The sequence below is a fragment of the Lytechinus pictus genome, chromosome 13, assembly GCF_037042905.1.
Source record: "Lytechinus pictus isolate F3 Inbred chromosome 13, Lp3.0, whole genome shotgun sequence".
Classification (NCBI taxonomy): Eukaryota; Metazoa; Echinodermata; class Echinoidea; order Temnopleuroida; family Toxopneustidae; genus Lytechinus; species Lytechinus pictus.
The window spans coordinates 5,673,944-5,691,874 of record NC_087257.1 but is presented as its reverse complement, the minus strand read 5'-3'; the positions used below and the strand labels follow the sequence as shown (position 1 = coordinate 5,691,874).

Here is a 17,931-nt window from a genome sequence, read left to right as displayed (position 1 = left end):
GATATTTAATTAAACGCCTTTGAATCATTGAAGCATGTTAATTGGTCATGAACATAACGAAAAAGTTGAGAAAAGATCATTTTCAGTTCTCAAAATGAACCAATACTTGCCTATGTTATTTGAAAATCGTATTTTTTGTTTTCAATAAATGTTCATTGAACCGTGAAACGATGAATATTGTTAAAGAAACTCTTCCAAAAATAACTGTCACCATATTCTATCATTTTTATTGATATAAATGTGTAAAAAATCCAATTATAGCCAATTTGGACTTGTGTTTATTCAACCGTGAAATTTAGGCAAAAAAGTTGTATTGTCTTTTAGAGAGTACCTTTTACAAGCCTTCTGACTATTTTTTATGGTGAGAATGTGGAATTAGTTCCAATAAAATGGAATCAAAGTCATGATATTTGGCTTGTGACTTTTGAAAAGTGACATTTTTGCCTTCTGACGGTGCTCACTGAAGCATGAAGTAAAATACGTCCATAACGTTTACACAGAGGGTAGCTTATAAAATTACCTACACGCTCATGTAAAATTATATCAAAAACTCGCATTGGTTTGGAAATTATTGATGTTTGTTTAAGGGGGGACTTACTTTTTTGTTGTGTATACTATTGCAATTAACGTGATAATCATTATTACACTCTTAAAATGTTGGGCAACATACTATCCACACAGCAATTTTTTTTTTTTAATATCAAACTCTGGGTAGTTTTCAACCAATACTGTGTAGTTTTCACCAAAAGCACACATCATTGGTTTGAAACTACCCAGAATTTGATAAAATTCTGTTGAATTGTCGTGTGGACAGTATATGTCGCCCATCATTTTTAAGAGTGTACTATTATTGTTGTTATTATTATTATTATTATTATTATTATTATCATTATCATCATCATCATCATTAATATTTTTTAGTATTATCATTATTATTATTATTATCATTATTATTATTATTATCATTATTATTATTATCATTATCATTATTATTATTATTATTATCATTATTATTATTATTATCATTATTATTATCATCATCATCATTAATATTTTTTAGTATTATCATTATTATTATTATTATTATTATTATTATATTATCATTATTGATATTATTATTATCATCATCATCATCATCAGGATTATCATCATTATTATTATAATCATTGTTGTTGTTGTGTACAAATTACAGGGAGATGTTCCCAGCAGACAAGAACAGGTCTGGAACCCAACGATTCTCTATGGATCAGATGAGAGGGCTGTTCAATGCATGTCGGAAGCCAGGAATACAGAAGGACGCCCTCTACAGATACTTCAAAACAGGTTTTGTCATTTTCATCCACTACTACCCCCCCCCCTCGCTTCCAAAAGAAAATTCATATTCATGATTATAATAAATTAAGCAATGATATAATAATGAATGGATTAATAGATGAATAAATCTACATATTCTTTCATTTATTATTCAATAAAAGAAATAGATGGCAAATAAATATATCTGAATAAAAAAAGCAAAATGCATGCATGAATAAAGTGATAAATGAATATTACCAAAATGTGAATAAATGTCTCCGTTTCTATCGTTTCGCGATAATGCATAATGTGTCGTTGATGCCCAGAGGTGGTGTAAGGGGTTGATATGTATAGGCTTTATGTTATAAAGGACATCCATTTTTGTCTCGCCTGCATAGCAGAGCGAGACTATAGGCGCTGCTTTTCCGACGGCGGCGGCGTCAACATCAAATCTTAACCTAAGGTTAAGTTTTTGAAATGACATCATAACTTAGAAAGTATATGAACCTAGTTCATGAAACTTGGACATAAGATTAATCAAGTATTACTAAACATCCTGCCTGAGTTTCAGGTCACATGACCAAGGTCAAAGGTCATTTAGGGTCAATGAACTTTGGTCAAGTTGGGGGTATTTGTTGAATTACTATCATAACTTTGAAAATTTATGGATCTAGTTCATGAAACTTGGACATAAGGTTAATCAAGTATTAGTGAACGTCCTGCCTGAGTTTCAGGTCACATGACCAAGGTCAAAGGTCATTTAGGGTCAATGAACTTTGGCAAAGTTGGGGGAATTTGTTGAATTACCATCATAACTTTGAAAATTTATGGATTTAGTTCATAAAACGTGGACATTAGGTTAATCAAGTACCACTGAATATCCTGTGCGAGTTTCAGGTCACATGACCATGGTCAATGGCCATTTAAGGTCAATGAACTTTGGCCGTGTTGGGGGTATATGTTAAATTACCATCCTAGCTCTGAAAGTTTATGGATCTAGTTCATAAAACTTGGACATAAGAGTAATCGAGTATCACTGAACATCCTGTACGAGTTTCAGGTCACATGACCATGGTCAAAGGTCATTTAAGGTCAATGAACTTTGGCCGTGTTTGGGGTATTTGTTGAATTACCATTCTAACTCTGAAGTTTATGGATCTATTTCATAAAACTTGGGATATAAGAGTAATCAAGTATTACTGAACATCCCCTGTGAGTTTCAGGTCACAAAACCAAGGTCAAAGGTCAGTTAAGGTCAATAAACTTAGGCCATGTTGGGGTAATTGTTGAATTGCCATCATAACTTTGAAAGTTTATGGATAGAGTGAATGAAATGTGGACATGGGTGTAGTTGACAAGTCTTAAGTCACCGTTCAAATGTCATCTATGGTCAATGAACGTGGTATTATGTCATTATATGAATGGTGTTTTTGTGAATGATTATCTTACAGTAGTTTTCAATGTTAGCACTGCTGCTATATTAAAACGCGTAATACAGGCGAGACTGCGAGAGGCGTTCCACTTGTTTAATCAATAAAAGAATATTTTGCTGCCAATTAATCCGGGTTTTGTTGTCAATGCTGTCTTTCAGTTCTTTCTCCCCCCCCCCCTTCTCATTTTTATTTATTCTGAAGAAAAACCATATCACTCAAAAGGGATGGGGTGGTGGGGTAGCCCCAACACCCCCCATGACTCCGTCTGATAATGATTACTGTCAAAAGGGGAATTTCACAACCACTAGGCAGACGCGTTCTGGAACTCAGAGAATCTATTGTCAAAAACCCTTCATAACAAAGCAGCCTTTGTCGAAAATTGATGAATCAAAGCAGCAGTGTCGTTCTGGACAAACGACATTTGCAATTGTTAATCAGCTCCGAATGTTAAGACAATCTACTGTCCCAGTTTACCAATTTTCGACAAAGACCTCTTATGATTTACGGGCTTGTTCAATAGATTATCCGTCCCCGTTTTAATTACGAAAACTCGCTAATTCCATTAATTAAACAGAGAATGAGGGACCATGCCCCACTCATATTCACGTGATATGCAACGGCCATATCTTCAAAATGACCGTCTTCGATCGGGAGGGTCAAGCTCTGACCGCTCCAGAAATACACAAGTAAGTACAGGAACGCCCCCCCCCCCTCCCCAATAATGAGAAGAAGAAGAAAATAATAATATTATAACAAAGATTTTTTTTTAATATAATGAAAGAAATAAGTAAACAGATAAATGTTAAGGGAGGAGGGGGAGAGGGTGAGAGAGCGAGAGAGGGGGGGGAGAAAGAGAGAGAGAGATAGAGAGAGAGAGTAAAAGAGATCACAACAAAAGCTACAAATGGTTAAACTTCTTAGTTTAAAATATTGTTGGCCCCTTTTTCTTTAATTCAATTAAGTTCAATTTTTTTATTTCTCATATGTCGAATGAACAGTAACAATAGGGGTTGCAATCAATGGTGCGTGTACAGATTGAGACAAATTGGCAGTAAATCCTAGATACATACACAAAATCAATAATTTGATTTTACATGATATGGCACCAATAACCAATTTTCTTTTGCCACTGTATTTCATGCCCTTAAGGCACATAATCCATTCAAAGTTGTAAATACGAAAAACAGCGTGGATTAATTATTATTCATGATTCAATTCTGTTTCCGATTCGAGGACTAAAGCCTCCTATTTTTTTTTAATCCTCTTTTGTTAAGCCATATTGTTTTATAGGCGTATCCCGACACAAGCACCTGCTTTCGGGGAGGGGAGGGGGGTACGCCTTTTTCCATGTGCATGATTTTCATTCTGCATTTTACATTTATTGGTTTTGTAATATATTTATGATATTATTGATTTGTATATTCTACGTGAAAAATGATTAAAATGTCAATCGGAAAGAAAGAAATGTTAAATTGAATTTGAAAATAATCATCGTCAAACTCAATATACCAATACTTCAGAGCCCCGTCTTACAAAGAGTTACGATTGATCCAATCAATCGTAATTCTATGGAAATCCATCAGTGTCATAATTTATTTCTACAGGAAATTTGCAAAATGTCTTTTATAAACAAAGGAGAACACACCAGAATTGTCAAGAAATCAATGAATTCATGGATGTACATTCATATCTAGAAAATCTTTTGAACAAACATGCATCTTATATGTTGACTTTGCTGGCTTTCCATAGTTGTGATTGATCGGATCAAGCGTAACTCTTTGTAAGATGGGCCCCAGACGTACCGGCGAATCTGAGTATGGGCCGACCAAAGCTTAACACATTATTTCTAATGATAACACAGTCGGTCGGTATGGAGTCGGTTTCATTAGTGTGACTGTGTTACGTGTTGTTACTGTGTCGGTTTATAGACAGCTGGTGTTTATCAAAGGATTGTCTCGTCAGAGAGGGCAGGGCATCGGGGCACTGACGGCAGATGACAGGACCACCTACGCTCAGGTATAATAATAATAAAGAAATTTAAAAAAATCTTAAGCGCCTTAAAAAAAAAATGCATGATTATAGTTATGTTTTCATCACCAGCCGCGGAAAGACCAAGACCTCAATCCTTTCCAAACACTTTTATCATTGAATGTGTATGAAAAAAGTACATGTTTAGCCCCCCCCCCCCCCCTACACCCCTACCCATACCCAAACCTATGACCCCAACACACTTCCACTCGCGCGCACACCCTCGCTTATTACACACTCGGTCGGCTCAGCCACATTGGGTGATTTCAAGTCCGGTGTTGGCGTTGGTGTTGGTGCTAGTGTTGGAATTTCGATTGCTTCTCCTAGCTCCAAAACCTATTCTGAGTTTGTAAAACTGATCCAGATCACATTATTGACAGCTCAACAGCCAGTGAGTGACTTTTCAGGACCATCTTCATTTTATGGTTGGTGTTATACTCATGTAAAAATTGACCTAACACCAACACCAAAAGGTCAACACTGAACTTGAAATCACCCAATTACGGTATAATTTATTATTGGTGATGGAGCTGCTCGCCAGTGACGTCACAAAATGAAAACTTCAGGAAAAACATGTAACTCTATTCGCCAACCTTCATTCGCATGTTTTTGTCCTTATTTTTTCACTTTTAAAAAGGATTGTTCAAAATGACCATTCTCTCAGTTAATTTGTATTCGACCGAAATCAGCCAAATTTATGATAGATTTTATCCGATGATTTGGTTGATTTTGACAATTGTTCTCGGGCGGGCACATATTAACCAAGAAAATCGTCATTTTGACTAATCCTTTTTAGAGTGTACGATATGGTTATTTTCTCCTCCTCTAAATGATTCTCGTTTTTCCAGTGATAACACCAAACGAAACATTCTGGTTGATATTATGGGCTATTTTACACAAATTTTGAAATTAATTATTTTTCTCGTTTGCAGGCGTTCGATCATCTTGTATCTCTCGATCCATGTAATAGAGGTCACATAGAAACAATCAAGACGAGTATCATTGGCTTGGTTCTCGATGATGGGATTCCAAAGAACTTGGCCGAGGTAAGATGTTATGGGGTGCTGTTTGAAGAGTAACGAAGACTTGGAATAACAAACCTTTGGGATGACAAACTTTGTTTTCTATTCGGATTAATGAACCTTCGAAATAAATGCACAAAATAATGGCACAAAATAATATTCGGATTGAGGTCCTATTTCATATTTTTTACGAATGAATATTTCAGTTTATGCAAAGTAAATGTTTGGGAATAGCGAGCCCTTACAGTATTAAAATCTCCTTTTCCATTTCCGGTATATTAAATTCTACACAGAAACTTTTCTTAAAAAATCGGGAATCTCTAAAACAAAAAGTCTTGGGTCAAATTTGACTAGCAGATTAGCCCATTTGGGGCACTCTTCTGGGTCAGATTTGGCTCTTTGGCTTTGTCACATCGATACTTTTCCGGGGTCAATTTTGACCCGGAGCTGAGGCAGTGCGCAGGCGCAAACAGATTTCTCGACCATGCATGCAGTCTTAGCTGAAATTTATTTATATAAGTTTGTATGCTTTTTTTAATTCTTTACTTCTTTTTCATCACATAATCTATAAAATATTTACGAATCAGAAAGCAAAGCGGTATATAACTGAAAGAAATTACTACTTTACAGGGGCGGATCTAGCTTTATCCAAGGAGGGGGTTTGACTGAAAATTTTGAAAAAAAGGTTCACTATAGAAGGCAATTTGGGGTTGGCTCCAAAATGTAGGTCATTACTTTTTGTTTTACTTGGCAGCCGACGTAGGAGGGGGGGGGGTAGAACCCCCTAATCCCCCCCCCAAAAAAAAAAAAAAAAAAAAAAAAACTGAAGTTAAATGTAGCTCGTAAGAAGCAGTTATATACATTAATCGGTTCACCTACGGTGAAAGGATATATTTAATGATATTTTTAAATTAATTTATTCATTCATTCGTACAATTGCATAGACCTGTTCAAACGGAGTCGCAGGTTCGTCGGCTAGCAATCGCTGGTTTGACAAAACACTCAGTTCCATAGTCACTTCCAACGGCACCATCTGTTTTAATGCCGATGTGAGTATTGGGTTTTTTTATTCACCACTTATGGCCTGGTAGTTGTTATGAAATAATATTCTTCCATTTATAGTTATGATTATTATCATCATAAACATTATTCTGTCAGCTTTGGTCCTTCAAATCATGTTTTATTATTTTTTTATCTGAGCAAATAAAATGATAAATCATTATGGAATAAGAATCGTTATTTTTCATGCCAAAAAAGTAATCACCCCTAACGAGAGGAGGATTAGGGGTTAAGATCCGAGCATTAAATAAATACAATAAATTCACTTTTTGTCTGAATATCATCTTAGTTTATTGCCCAAAATTGTTCATCTATGTGGGCTCCGTCTGTATTAAAAAACAATTCATTTATAGAACAATAGGCCTATTGATGATTTACAAATTATGGTCTCTAAAAGGGAAGTAATTAAAAACTAGTTTACTACTCTCTAAATTCCGTAGATTAAAAGTCAATCTAATAGAGATGAATCCAAAATTGGATCGAAAGTTCCAATAGAATGGGAGTGAATTCTACATCTATTAAATTTAAAAACTTCATCCGGATTGGTCTTTGATCGCAATCTATTTCAATATCAGCAATTTAGAGAGTATATCACCGTCAATATTGTCTGCCAATATGAGTAGACATAATGGTCACATCCAGCTGACTACTTATGTAGTCATTTTGACTGAGTTTGTTTTGAAATCTTGCTTATGGTCGTTTCTATTACAGCACGCCCCTATGGATGGAATGGCTGTCGTAATCTTAAGCATGTTTGTGAACTCGAGGATCATAAAGGATGGTGGAGACTGGCCCGTGAGTGCTGTAGGCCTATTATAAATGCTTAAGGGGCTAGCGGGCATTTTGTTGTGCTTTCCCTTACTTTTTCCTAATGATGGAACATTTTGTTTTCATTATTATGGGGGTTGGGTTAAGTGCCCTCTAAGCCTATACATATACACACACCCTCACCCTCTAATCTTATTGGGTTAGGGTGTGTGTGTTTGGGTGTGTATGTATACGGTAATGTAAACACACTGATAGGCCTATACATATGTAAGTGCGTACATATTTTGTTTTCATTATTTTTGGGGGTTGGGGTAAGTGCCCTCTAAGCCCCAATATATTAGTGGGTGAGGGTGTGTGTGTGTGGATGTGGGTGTGTATGTATACGGTAATGTAAACATATAGGCCTATACATATGTGAGTGCGTACACATTTTGTTTCCATTATTTTGGGGGTTGGGGTAAGTGCCCCGTAAGCCCCAATATATTAGTGTGCGCGCGTGTGTGTGTGTGTGTGTGGGTGTATACGGTAATGTAAACATATTGGCCTATCAATATTATGTGAGTGCGTGTGAGCAAGACAAAACAACTTTTCTGAACAGATTTGATCATGATGTATTTGACTAGAAAGATAACTTTAAAAAATGAAAATAAGAACAATGAGAATGATAATGATAGTAACTTCGGTATAAGTTTATATCATACAAATCATGGCATTTTTTTTCCTCCTCGAAACGTGCGGGTGCTTGAAGTGCATGTCCCCGACCCGCATCCCCAAGGCCTACCTTCATACTGTTCTACTTATGTAGCTACATGAGCCAATGTTTATTACTCCCCCGTCTTACTTCTCCCCTTCACCAACTTCCTGAGGAGGGCATGGCTTCGCAATCGGCTCTGCCATGCCCACATTTTTGGACGAAAGTGCTCCGGAAACGGAGACGAGTTTTTTTTTAGTCGTCAGAGAATGATTATCTCCCTCCTAACCAAATAGTCTAGACACACCACTGCTTCCTGTCTCTCATTCTTTCTCTGCTCTAATTCTGTCTCTCTTTTCCTCAGGGTGAGCTCACAGTCAGACCAGACATTCCCATGCCGATAGAAATGATCTTCACTGTCGATCAGAAGGTTCAAGATGACATTCAGCATGCGACAGAGACATATCATAAACTGGTATAAACCTTCTTTGCCCTTTTCTGTCAAAGGACAGATGTTTATAAAGTTTAAAAAGAAAATATACCCTATTTAACAAAGAAATGTTTCCGAGATGGCCGAAAATTGAAAATGTGTTTTGCAGACATGCCACCCGTTCCCTTTTTAGATTATTTGTTCCTCTTTTTTGCTATGAATACATCAATGATTTTTGTACGATTTGTTATTTTTTTTTTTAATTCTGATCATGTGTATAATACATATAATACATATATGTATTATACACAGCGCGTGACACTGGGCCGGTCCAACAGTCCAAGACCAGTAAAAATCACTGTCGGGCCAGTAACTTGCATGAAAGGAACAAGTAAATTATCGTCTATGAGCACATGTTTAAAAGGGTGAATTATCAAATTTTCAAGTAGACTCATTTTGACACGTTTTTTTAACGATCTCACTACAACAGTCTGGCTATTGTTATGTTGAGCCAAAAAAAACCTCTTTTTTTTTCAAAAAATATTTGTTTTTCCTTCTAAGAATACTTTTGTTGTTGTAGAAGGTTGGCAGGTCTGGTTTTGATGAAGGCGGATAGGAAAGAAATCTTCGAATCTGTTTTAAACAATAGTTACCAAGATTGCATATAGCATTTTCAGTTATTTGAATGTAGGATAAAAACATCACTGTTGATTAAATGCCTTGCTCACTAGCCGTGGCCGGGGATCGAACCCCGGACTTTCATGTGTCTTGTCGGTCACCTTTTGACCACTCGGCCACGGCACCTCCACCAGTTCTCGATAATTGTGATTAGAGGGCCATCATTTATTCTGAAAGAGGACAAGACGCGGGGTATTCTTCTTTCATCTTCTTTTGTTTTTCTCATTTTTCACGACTTGAAAAATTACAGGGGCGGTCACTCCGCCCCACGCCCCCCTGCGCAGCATCACCTCGACTATATTGTACCTTGATGTATGGAAGCTCTCTTTCCCAAAGTTAACATAATGATATGGAAGGGGTAAACTGCTGATTCGTCTATTGCCAATTCGTCATTCATCACATGGTCTACCTTCATTTAGTCTAATGCCATTCTATCCATCAACATTTCGTCTAACAGCCATTCGGTCCAATAACGATTTGGCCCAATAATTACTTCGTGTAATCACCAGTTCGTTTATGACCATTTCGTCTCGCCACAATCAGTTGGTCTTATACCCATTTTCTTTTAATTCATTTCGCCCAATTAACACTTAGTCCAATTAGACCAAATGGCATATGGACTAAATGGCTATTGGACCAACTGGTTATTAGACGAGGTGGTCATAGACGAACTGGTGATTAGACGAATTATTGGACCAAATGGTCATCGGACCAAATGGCTGTTAGACGAAATGTTGATTAGACCATGTGGATTGTGGACGAACTGAAGGTAGACCAAATGATAGTAGACGAGTTGGTTATTGGACCAATTGGTATTAGACCAATTGGAAACAAACCAGTGGGATTCAGGTGGTGGGAGAATTAGGACATTTGCACCCTCTTCGTTATAGCTTTAAGAGAGCTTCAGACATTAAAGGGATGGTCCGGGCTGAAAATATTTATATCTTAATACAATGAGTAGAATTCACTGAGCAAAACGCTGAAAATTTCATCAAAATCGAATAACAAATAATAAAGTTATTGAAGTTTAAAGTTTAGCAATATTTTGTGAAAACAGTCGTCATGAATATTCATTAGGTGGGCTGATGATGTCACATCCCCACTTTCCGTTTTCCTATGTTATTACATAAAATCATAATTTTTTAATTATTTCATACTTGTGTGAATAATATATGTCTCCTTATAATGAAATAAGTTGCAACAATAAATATCTAATGCACTAAATCAGTTGCCAATCCAATTTTTCTAGTTCTTGGAGGAAAAAATTTGAATAAACCTAATTTCATATAATAACATACAAAAAAAGCAGTGGGGATGTGACATCATCAGCCCACCTAATGAATATTCATGACGACTGTTTTCACAAAATATTGCTTAACTTTAAAATTCAATAACTTTGTTATTTGTTATCTGATTTTGATGAAATTTTTGGCATTTTGCTCAGTGAATTCTACTCTATTTATTAAGCTATAAATACTTTCAGCCCGGACCATCCCTTTAAGGTCCAATCTGGACGCACCACCTTGCTTAACACAGATCTCCATCCTACGAGAGATAATGAAGGAAGATTTTCTACCTTGTCTTCGTAATTACTCAAATATTTAGCAGATCACATTGAATATAATTTATTATCAGCTAGTCATTTGTATTTCTTTCTTTTTACCCATGCCCCACCTCCTACGAATCACTTTAAACTCATCGTTTTAGGCTTCCAATTACGAAGTTTTGTATAGTGAGTACATATTGTTTGAAGGCGACCTCTTGAAGAGAAACAAGCTGCACCCCGACCCAACTATACAATTGGCTCTCCAGCTGGCTTACTTTACAACTTTTAATAAGTAAGTTTTATCAAGAGAGGGCGCTTTTTTAACTTTTGATTAATTTATATTTGAAATCAAACTAATGCGCATGTTTAAACTCTAAAAAGATGCATACGGATGTTTTACGTCAGAAATTATATGACTGCCACATTAAAAAAACATAATCTTGGCAAAAAGAAATTTTCCTGTTAATGAACAATAACTTTTTAATGAAAATGTTTTAAGCGCAATAATTTGGTTGAATAGTCTCTACACATGGAAAATAAATCAAGCGTCAAAAGGGATTTGATCTGATGATTCATACATAAAATTCATTAATTCATCTCAATAGTTTGTACAAAATAAAGTACCAATATATAAAAGTGTAACATTTCTACTGAAGCAAAAAAATAACATCACGGCACTCTCTATTACTGGTCATCCCCCCTCCCCCATTTTCTAGGCCTGGAGCAGCATATGAAACGGCAACAACTCGTCAGTTCTACCATGGACGAACAGACACCATGAGATCGTGTACCATGGAGGCCATTGATTGGTGTAAAGCAATGCTGGATAGACAACCAGATGTAAGCATTAAAGGGCACACGAAGCAGCAACCTTATCGTCCCGCCTCAAGTCCTAATTAGGCCAGGTTTACTGCCCATAATGCAACATTCCCAGCAGTGTAGTCTTGTAATAGTAGACCCCGAGTATGGGAAGCCGGTCTCACCTCGCCCCACAGAGATCAGTTTCACACCCTCCCTCTTACTTTACTAGTACACTGCAAAAACTCCGGTGTTGATTTAACACCATCCCCGAATCTATATATACCAGAGAAGTATTGAAACAACACCCGTTTGGAATCAAACCGATGCTGTTTTAATACTAATTGGTGTTGTATAAACACCTATCTGGTGTTAGACCAAAACGAAACTGGTGTTGTTTAACACTTCCCTGGAGTGGACATATATAGATTCCGGGCTGGTGTTAAATCAACATAGTTTTTGCAGTGTATTTGGTACATCCTCTTCCCTCAACCCTACCCTCCTAGATACTCTCCACCACCACTTACTTCTTACGTGTCGATCCTCTTCGGTCGCCCCGTTTCCCTCTGGCCAGCCACCAATTTTGTAAGATTGTTATTTATTGAAACACTCAAAGTCTGGTGCCTGGGGAAAGATTTTCTAAGAGGAGGTGCTAGTCTAGCTGTTAAGAAAAACATTGACAAGCACCCCCGCTACCAGAGCCTATAATCTCGGCGGAGGCTTTGTTGTTGTCTTCGCTGTTATGCTGAACGCAAGCGATACGTCTGATGCGGCAAAGACTACAAACTGCATTCGCAGTCTCAAAGTCGTAGTCTTTGCCACATCAGGCGTATCGCTTGCATTCAGCATTACAGCAAAGACAATAAGTGTAGCCTCCGCCTAGATTATAGGCTCCCACAGTCCCGCTATCCATGCAGGGCCATGCACTGAAATTGTGTATTTCAGTATAAAAAAAATTAAAAAGAACACAAATTAAGAACAACATTGGTGATTGATAATAAATCTATCGAATAACGAAATGTCAGAAAACGAGCAAAGACCGTTTATTTTTTCCACTTATATAGTTCCCTCTTTCCCGGGTATGGTTCTGAAAACAGGCTACATCGCGTTGCAATACTTATACACACACACACACACACACTTCTTGGCTATTTAATGACCCTTTTTTACTTTTTTTTTCCTAGCCCACTCATCAGCTACATCTGCTGCGGAAAGCCCATGACAAACACCTGGCCCTCATGGCGGAAGCCGTGAATGGTAATGGGATTGATCGCCATCTTCTAGGTCTCTACGTCCTATCCGAAGAAATGAACATGCCAATACCTGAGATATTCTTAGACAAGGCTTTCGTTCTCAGGTAGGATGTTCAGTCCAGGGCCTGTTTCATAAATAGTTAATACTGTTGTAACTTTGCCCCCAACAGGGCTCAGTAGCCAATCAAAATCAAGGTTACCATAGTAGTTACCATAATTGCCAAGTTACAACAGTTGTAAATCTTTATAAAACGGGAGCCTGGATTTTTTTTACGCTTGAGGGAGCATTGCGTCGAAGATCGCTTGACAGTCCGCACTTTTCGCATTATCTTAAACTCTACAATGCACAAATTCCTTTGAAACTGCAAGTCAAATCACAATGGAGAGCTGAGAGGCTTTTGTCATGTTTGTCGAAAGTTGGTGGACCGGGACAGCAGATCATTCGAATATTTGCACCGGACGAACAATTTGAATTATGTCGTTGTCCAGAGTCAAGGGATTCTGATGCTGTCCCGGTCCATTAAGCCTCTCAGCTCTCAATTGTGATTTTAATTCCATTTTCAAAGGAATCGATGCTTTGGAGAGAGTTTCTCCGGAGTAATTTTTTTTTTGCTTGTCACTTTTTTTCTGGTGCGAAATGTCCTTTACTTGCGGTTGAAGACCTTTTTTTTTTTTGGCGGACGAATTTGCCCCCCCCCCCTTTGGAAAATTTTAGGTACGCCACTGGTCGAGGGGGCAGTCGCTCCCTTGCACAGGAAATCTGACAAAGAAGAACTGCTTCAATACATAATTTTTCTAATTCATACTCGGCTTCATTAACAAAGACATTGATGTAACTCGAATTTCTTTGCAATTTTTTTTTTCTTGGCAGTGGAGGAGGAGGTAACTTCGCACTCTCTACCAGTACCTTAGGGGGTACCCCCGGGGTAGCAGCTATGTCCCCCATGAGACAGGATGGGTATATGTGCTGTTACAGCTATCATAAACAGCAGTAAGTTGCCTTCCTTTTCCTTGACCCCCCCCCCCCCTCCCCCACACACACACTGCACCCCCTCTCACACACATTCTGTCCCTTCCATCTCCCCCTTCTCTCTATATCTCTCTTTCAGTTTTATTTTCTCTCTTTCCGCCACTCTCCCTCACTTTCTCTGTCTGTCTGACTGCCACACACACAGCACACACATACACAATTCCCTACAAACATTTTCACCCCCCCCCCTTCATGACCAAACACAGGATTATTCTCCTGGGGGAGAATTTATGTTCCAGCATACAAACGAACGAGGCAGCAAAGTGTACTAGCTGAGATTTTGCTTTTTGTTTTGTTTTCTTTTTTGCTGTGTGTTAATTGGGGGTTTAATTTAAAATGATCTGGTGTGTAGTTTTGGTTTAATTTTTGGAACAAAAAAATGAATGAAATTGTAGCTTTTTAATTGTTATGTTGAAGCAACTTCAGCTTTGTTTAGGGCAGGCGATGGGATTGAATCAAAATTAAAGAAATAGCTCGTAATGTAAGATGTGATAAGCGATTTAATGATTTTTTTAAATCTCCTCTTCATAATTCTATTATTTTTTTAAATACAGCCTTCGCTTTACTGTGAGTTCTTTCAAGAGCTGTGCGGACACAAATCCCCACCTCTTCTTTCGCCAAATAACTCTGGCCCTCAACAAGATCGCAAACCTACTCGAGTCTGCAAAACTTTAAAGGTCACATTAAAGGAGAATGAAACTCTTGGAGCAAGTTAGCTTTTGTGAAAGCAGAAAAATCAAAGAATAAGATCAACAAAACTTTGAGTAAAATAGGACTAGCAATACAAGAGTTATGAGCATTTGAATGTCGAGATCACTAATGCTATGGAGATCCTCACATTGGCAATGCGACCAAGATCTGTGATGTCACACACGTACAACTCTCCCATTTGGACACTGAAAATATACCCCAAAACATCTCTTTTTGCTCATTCTAATCATATGACAAACGATTCATCAATGATATAATGTTGCGAAACCTCTGTACTTGTCATCTCATAAAGAGAACACCTCACATTGTGGTAGACTCTATAAAAGTGAGAATATAAGTGAAATAAGTACTAAAGTAATGAGGGAGTTGTACGTGTGTGATATCACAGATCTTGGTCGCATTGCCGTTGGGAGGATCTACATGGCACTAGTGATCTCAATATTCGAATGCTCATAACTTTCTTATTATTCATTCAATCTTCCTCAAACTTTCAACAATATGTTTCTTTGATTTTTCTCTTTGATATGGATTCAGCTGGTTTCAAGGGTTTCATTCTCCTTTAACAATGGAAAGGAAAAATATATTCATTCGAGCCAACCCATTCTCATTTCTTTATATTTTGATATATATAGCTGATTGACAAAGTGTATGAATATGATTGTCCATCTAATACTGATTCTATTGAGGGTACTACTGAACTTTCTTTTCCCGAATTGCGAAGAAATGTCACCAACTTTGGAACTATATTTGACTGGTGGAAGGATAAGGGCTATTTCACGGTTTCAGGTGATGAATTGATCCCTCAGGAGATGCCTTTATAAATGCCGATTTATTTTTGAAATAAGCCGGTCGAGGGATCCCTTTCTGTTCAGATATTGATTGTCAGATATATTTTCTATCCATGATAGTAATCATTCAACCCCCGAATCTTTTCCTTATTTTTAATGATTTTTTAAAGTGCCCTTTTAACACACGAGTCTATGGGAAAATGTTTTAGGCCCGTGATTCCTTAAGGGGAATTTCACCCTGACTTGATGACTTATCTCTTATTTTCTTGTTAAGAGCGGGCGTGAAATCAATTTTGTATTGGTCTACTGAAGTTACAATCAAAACCATTTTCAATTTTCTGAAAAAATGGCATTTCATTGATTTTATTACCATACTATAATGCAGGAAAGCTGCTCTTATACATGATATGACTTCACAAATCAAATGAATAAAAATCTAATAACCTTTTTTCTTATTTTTGATGGATTTCTCTTAAACCTTCGGCAATATATATTTTTTACATGTAACATTAAACATTAAACTATTTTTACAATAAATTTTCTGTCAGAGACAGTGAATTTCCCCTTTAAAGAAAGAGCGAACTTACCAATACTGTATGTTGTCTCTAATTGAATGTGTGTTATAAATGGCTAGTCTTAAAAATATACCTTTTAAGATGAATATTGGTAATAAAGAGGTCTAATTTTATTTTGTATAGACATGACAGAGATACTAAAATGTTTTTAGATGAGAGTTACCTGTTTTCTTATACTAGTAACATAGTTATTGCGTTATGAATGTGTTAAATAGCCAATTGGCATATCATCACATAAATGGGACTATATTACAAGACTACACTGCTAAGATTGTTGCATTATGGGTTAGAAGCATGGTCAGAGTAGTTGAGGTGATATATATATATATGTATACATGCAGGTTGCTGGTTCTCAAGGGTGCAAATGAGACAGTCGATGATATCCTTCACTCACTATTTCTTTTGATTTTAATTGTTTGAATTTATACAATATTTCATTTTTTTTTACAGATTTGACAATAAGGACCAACTTGACTGAACCATATGGTATTAGACAATGCTAATTCCACATCTTCAGGGAGGAATTAATCGCATTTCTCTTGACACTGCGAAGCAAATCAGAATATTTCATATAATAATAAAAATTAAAAAAAATAGTGAGTGGATGACGTCATCAGCCTCCTCATATACTGACCAGGATGTGCATATAACTGTTTGTGATATTAAATTTTGAAATATCATAACTTTCTTATTTTACATCCGATTTTGATGAAATTTTCACTGTTATGCTTGTTTGATTTTTCTCTATGAATTCAAATAAATGTTTTGTTGGGGCGAACTTGTCCTTTAAATGAGTATCAGATAGTAGCTAACTTGAGATTATCCTCTTTTTTTTTACCAGATTAAGGTTAAATGTATTATGCAACAACATGTCCCATGTCGTCGAGTTTGTTATGGTCCTATAACTCGCGTGTATTAAAACCAGCCAACACCCATTATGCACGCGACCAACACAAAAATATCAAAATTTTGAAAATGTAGAATTGTTTTTATTGGCGATAGAATCATAATAGTTATGTTGGCCATAAAATAACACGCTGAAAAAAATTGTCATTGTGCAAGGCATCAATTTAATTCGAGAGTTTGGATGAATAATGAATTCAAATCAGTAAATTATTTTACAACAAAAATCTTTGCTTTGGTCGAGTGCATGCATGCATGCTTACTAATAAACAATCACAGGGCAAATAGGCTGACGTCATATTATGTCGTATGTATAATTGAGGATTAAGAACTTATATCATAATTATCGGGTCGTACAATCACGATCGACTATTTTTTATGCAATATTGTATTGCAATGTGAGGAAATTAAATCTATTTTGAACATACAATCATATAAACTATTTAGTGTCGTTTTATTCAATATGGATCATGGCTTATAATCCGTGGCCTTTTTTCGAACAGGGGCGCACGTGCGGCCAGAGGAGGGGGGGGGGGCGAGGCGACCGCCCACAATTTTTCTTAAGTAGTGAAAAAGGGACAAAATGAAGTGACTGACAAAATGGAAGCCGAAAGAAAGAAAAGTATAAAGATTAGATTCTGGGCCGTGTGATCTTATATAGCTTGTTTCCTGTCTTTAAAACCACAGGATCTGCATGCATGGGGTTCGAATCCCACCGCAGCACTCGCGTCCTTTGGCAATGCGTTTATCTACATTTGCCATTCTCCACCCACGTGTATGGGTACCCGATAGATAGAAATTCCATGAATGCCCGAGCGTCCGATAAGGGTAGCCTAGCTATAAAGCCGGGAGCACTTCGAAACATAATTATTAACCGCTTTATAAATTTTGCATATTATTTATTATGAATACCTCTATAATCATC

The 17,931-nt window shown here is 36.9% G+C and overlaps 1 protein-coding gene across 1 annotated transcript; it reads left to right on the top strand.

Annotated features, from left to right (window-relative positions):
- The first annotated feature begins 1,197 nt into the window (after window positions 1-1,197).
- On the top strand, window positions 1,198-14,755 carry LOC129274804 (peroxisomal carnitine O-octanoyltransferase-like). Its single transcript, XM_064108538.1, has 12 exons — window positions 1,198-1,323; window positions 3,301-3,412; window positions 4,655-4,742; window positions 5,687-5,800; window positions 6,721-6,825; window positions 7,547-7,630; window positions 8,659-8,769; window positions 11,110-11,240; window positions 11,665-11,788; window positions 12,931-13,103; window positions 13,871-13,990; window positions 14,584-14,755. Exons 1-12 carry the CDS (start codon window positions 1,242-1,244, stop codon window positions 14,702-14,704), a joined length of 1,365 nt encoding a protein of 454 aa, XP_063964608.1. The 5' UTR covers window positions 1,198-1,241; the 3' UTR covers window positions 14,705-14,755.
- The last annotated feature ends 3,176 nt before the right edge of the window (window positions 14,756-17,931 follow it).

Coding starts and splice junctions, on each gene's coding strand:
- LOC129274804 (XM_064108538.1), top strand. CDS start 1,242: ATGGATCAGATGAGAGGGCTGTTCAATGCATGTCGGAAGCCAGGAATA. Junction 3,413..4,654: donor ACCGCTCCAGAAATACACAA/GTAAGTACAGGA, acceptor GTCGGTTTATAG/ACAGCTGGTGTTTATCAAAG. Junction 8,770..11,109: donor CAGAGACATATCATAAACTG/GTATAAACCTTC, acceptor TCATCGTTTTAG/GCTTCCAATTACGAAGTTTT.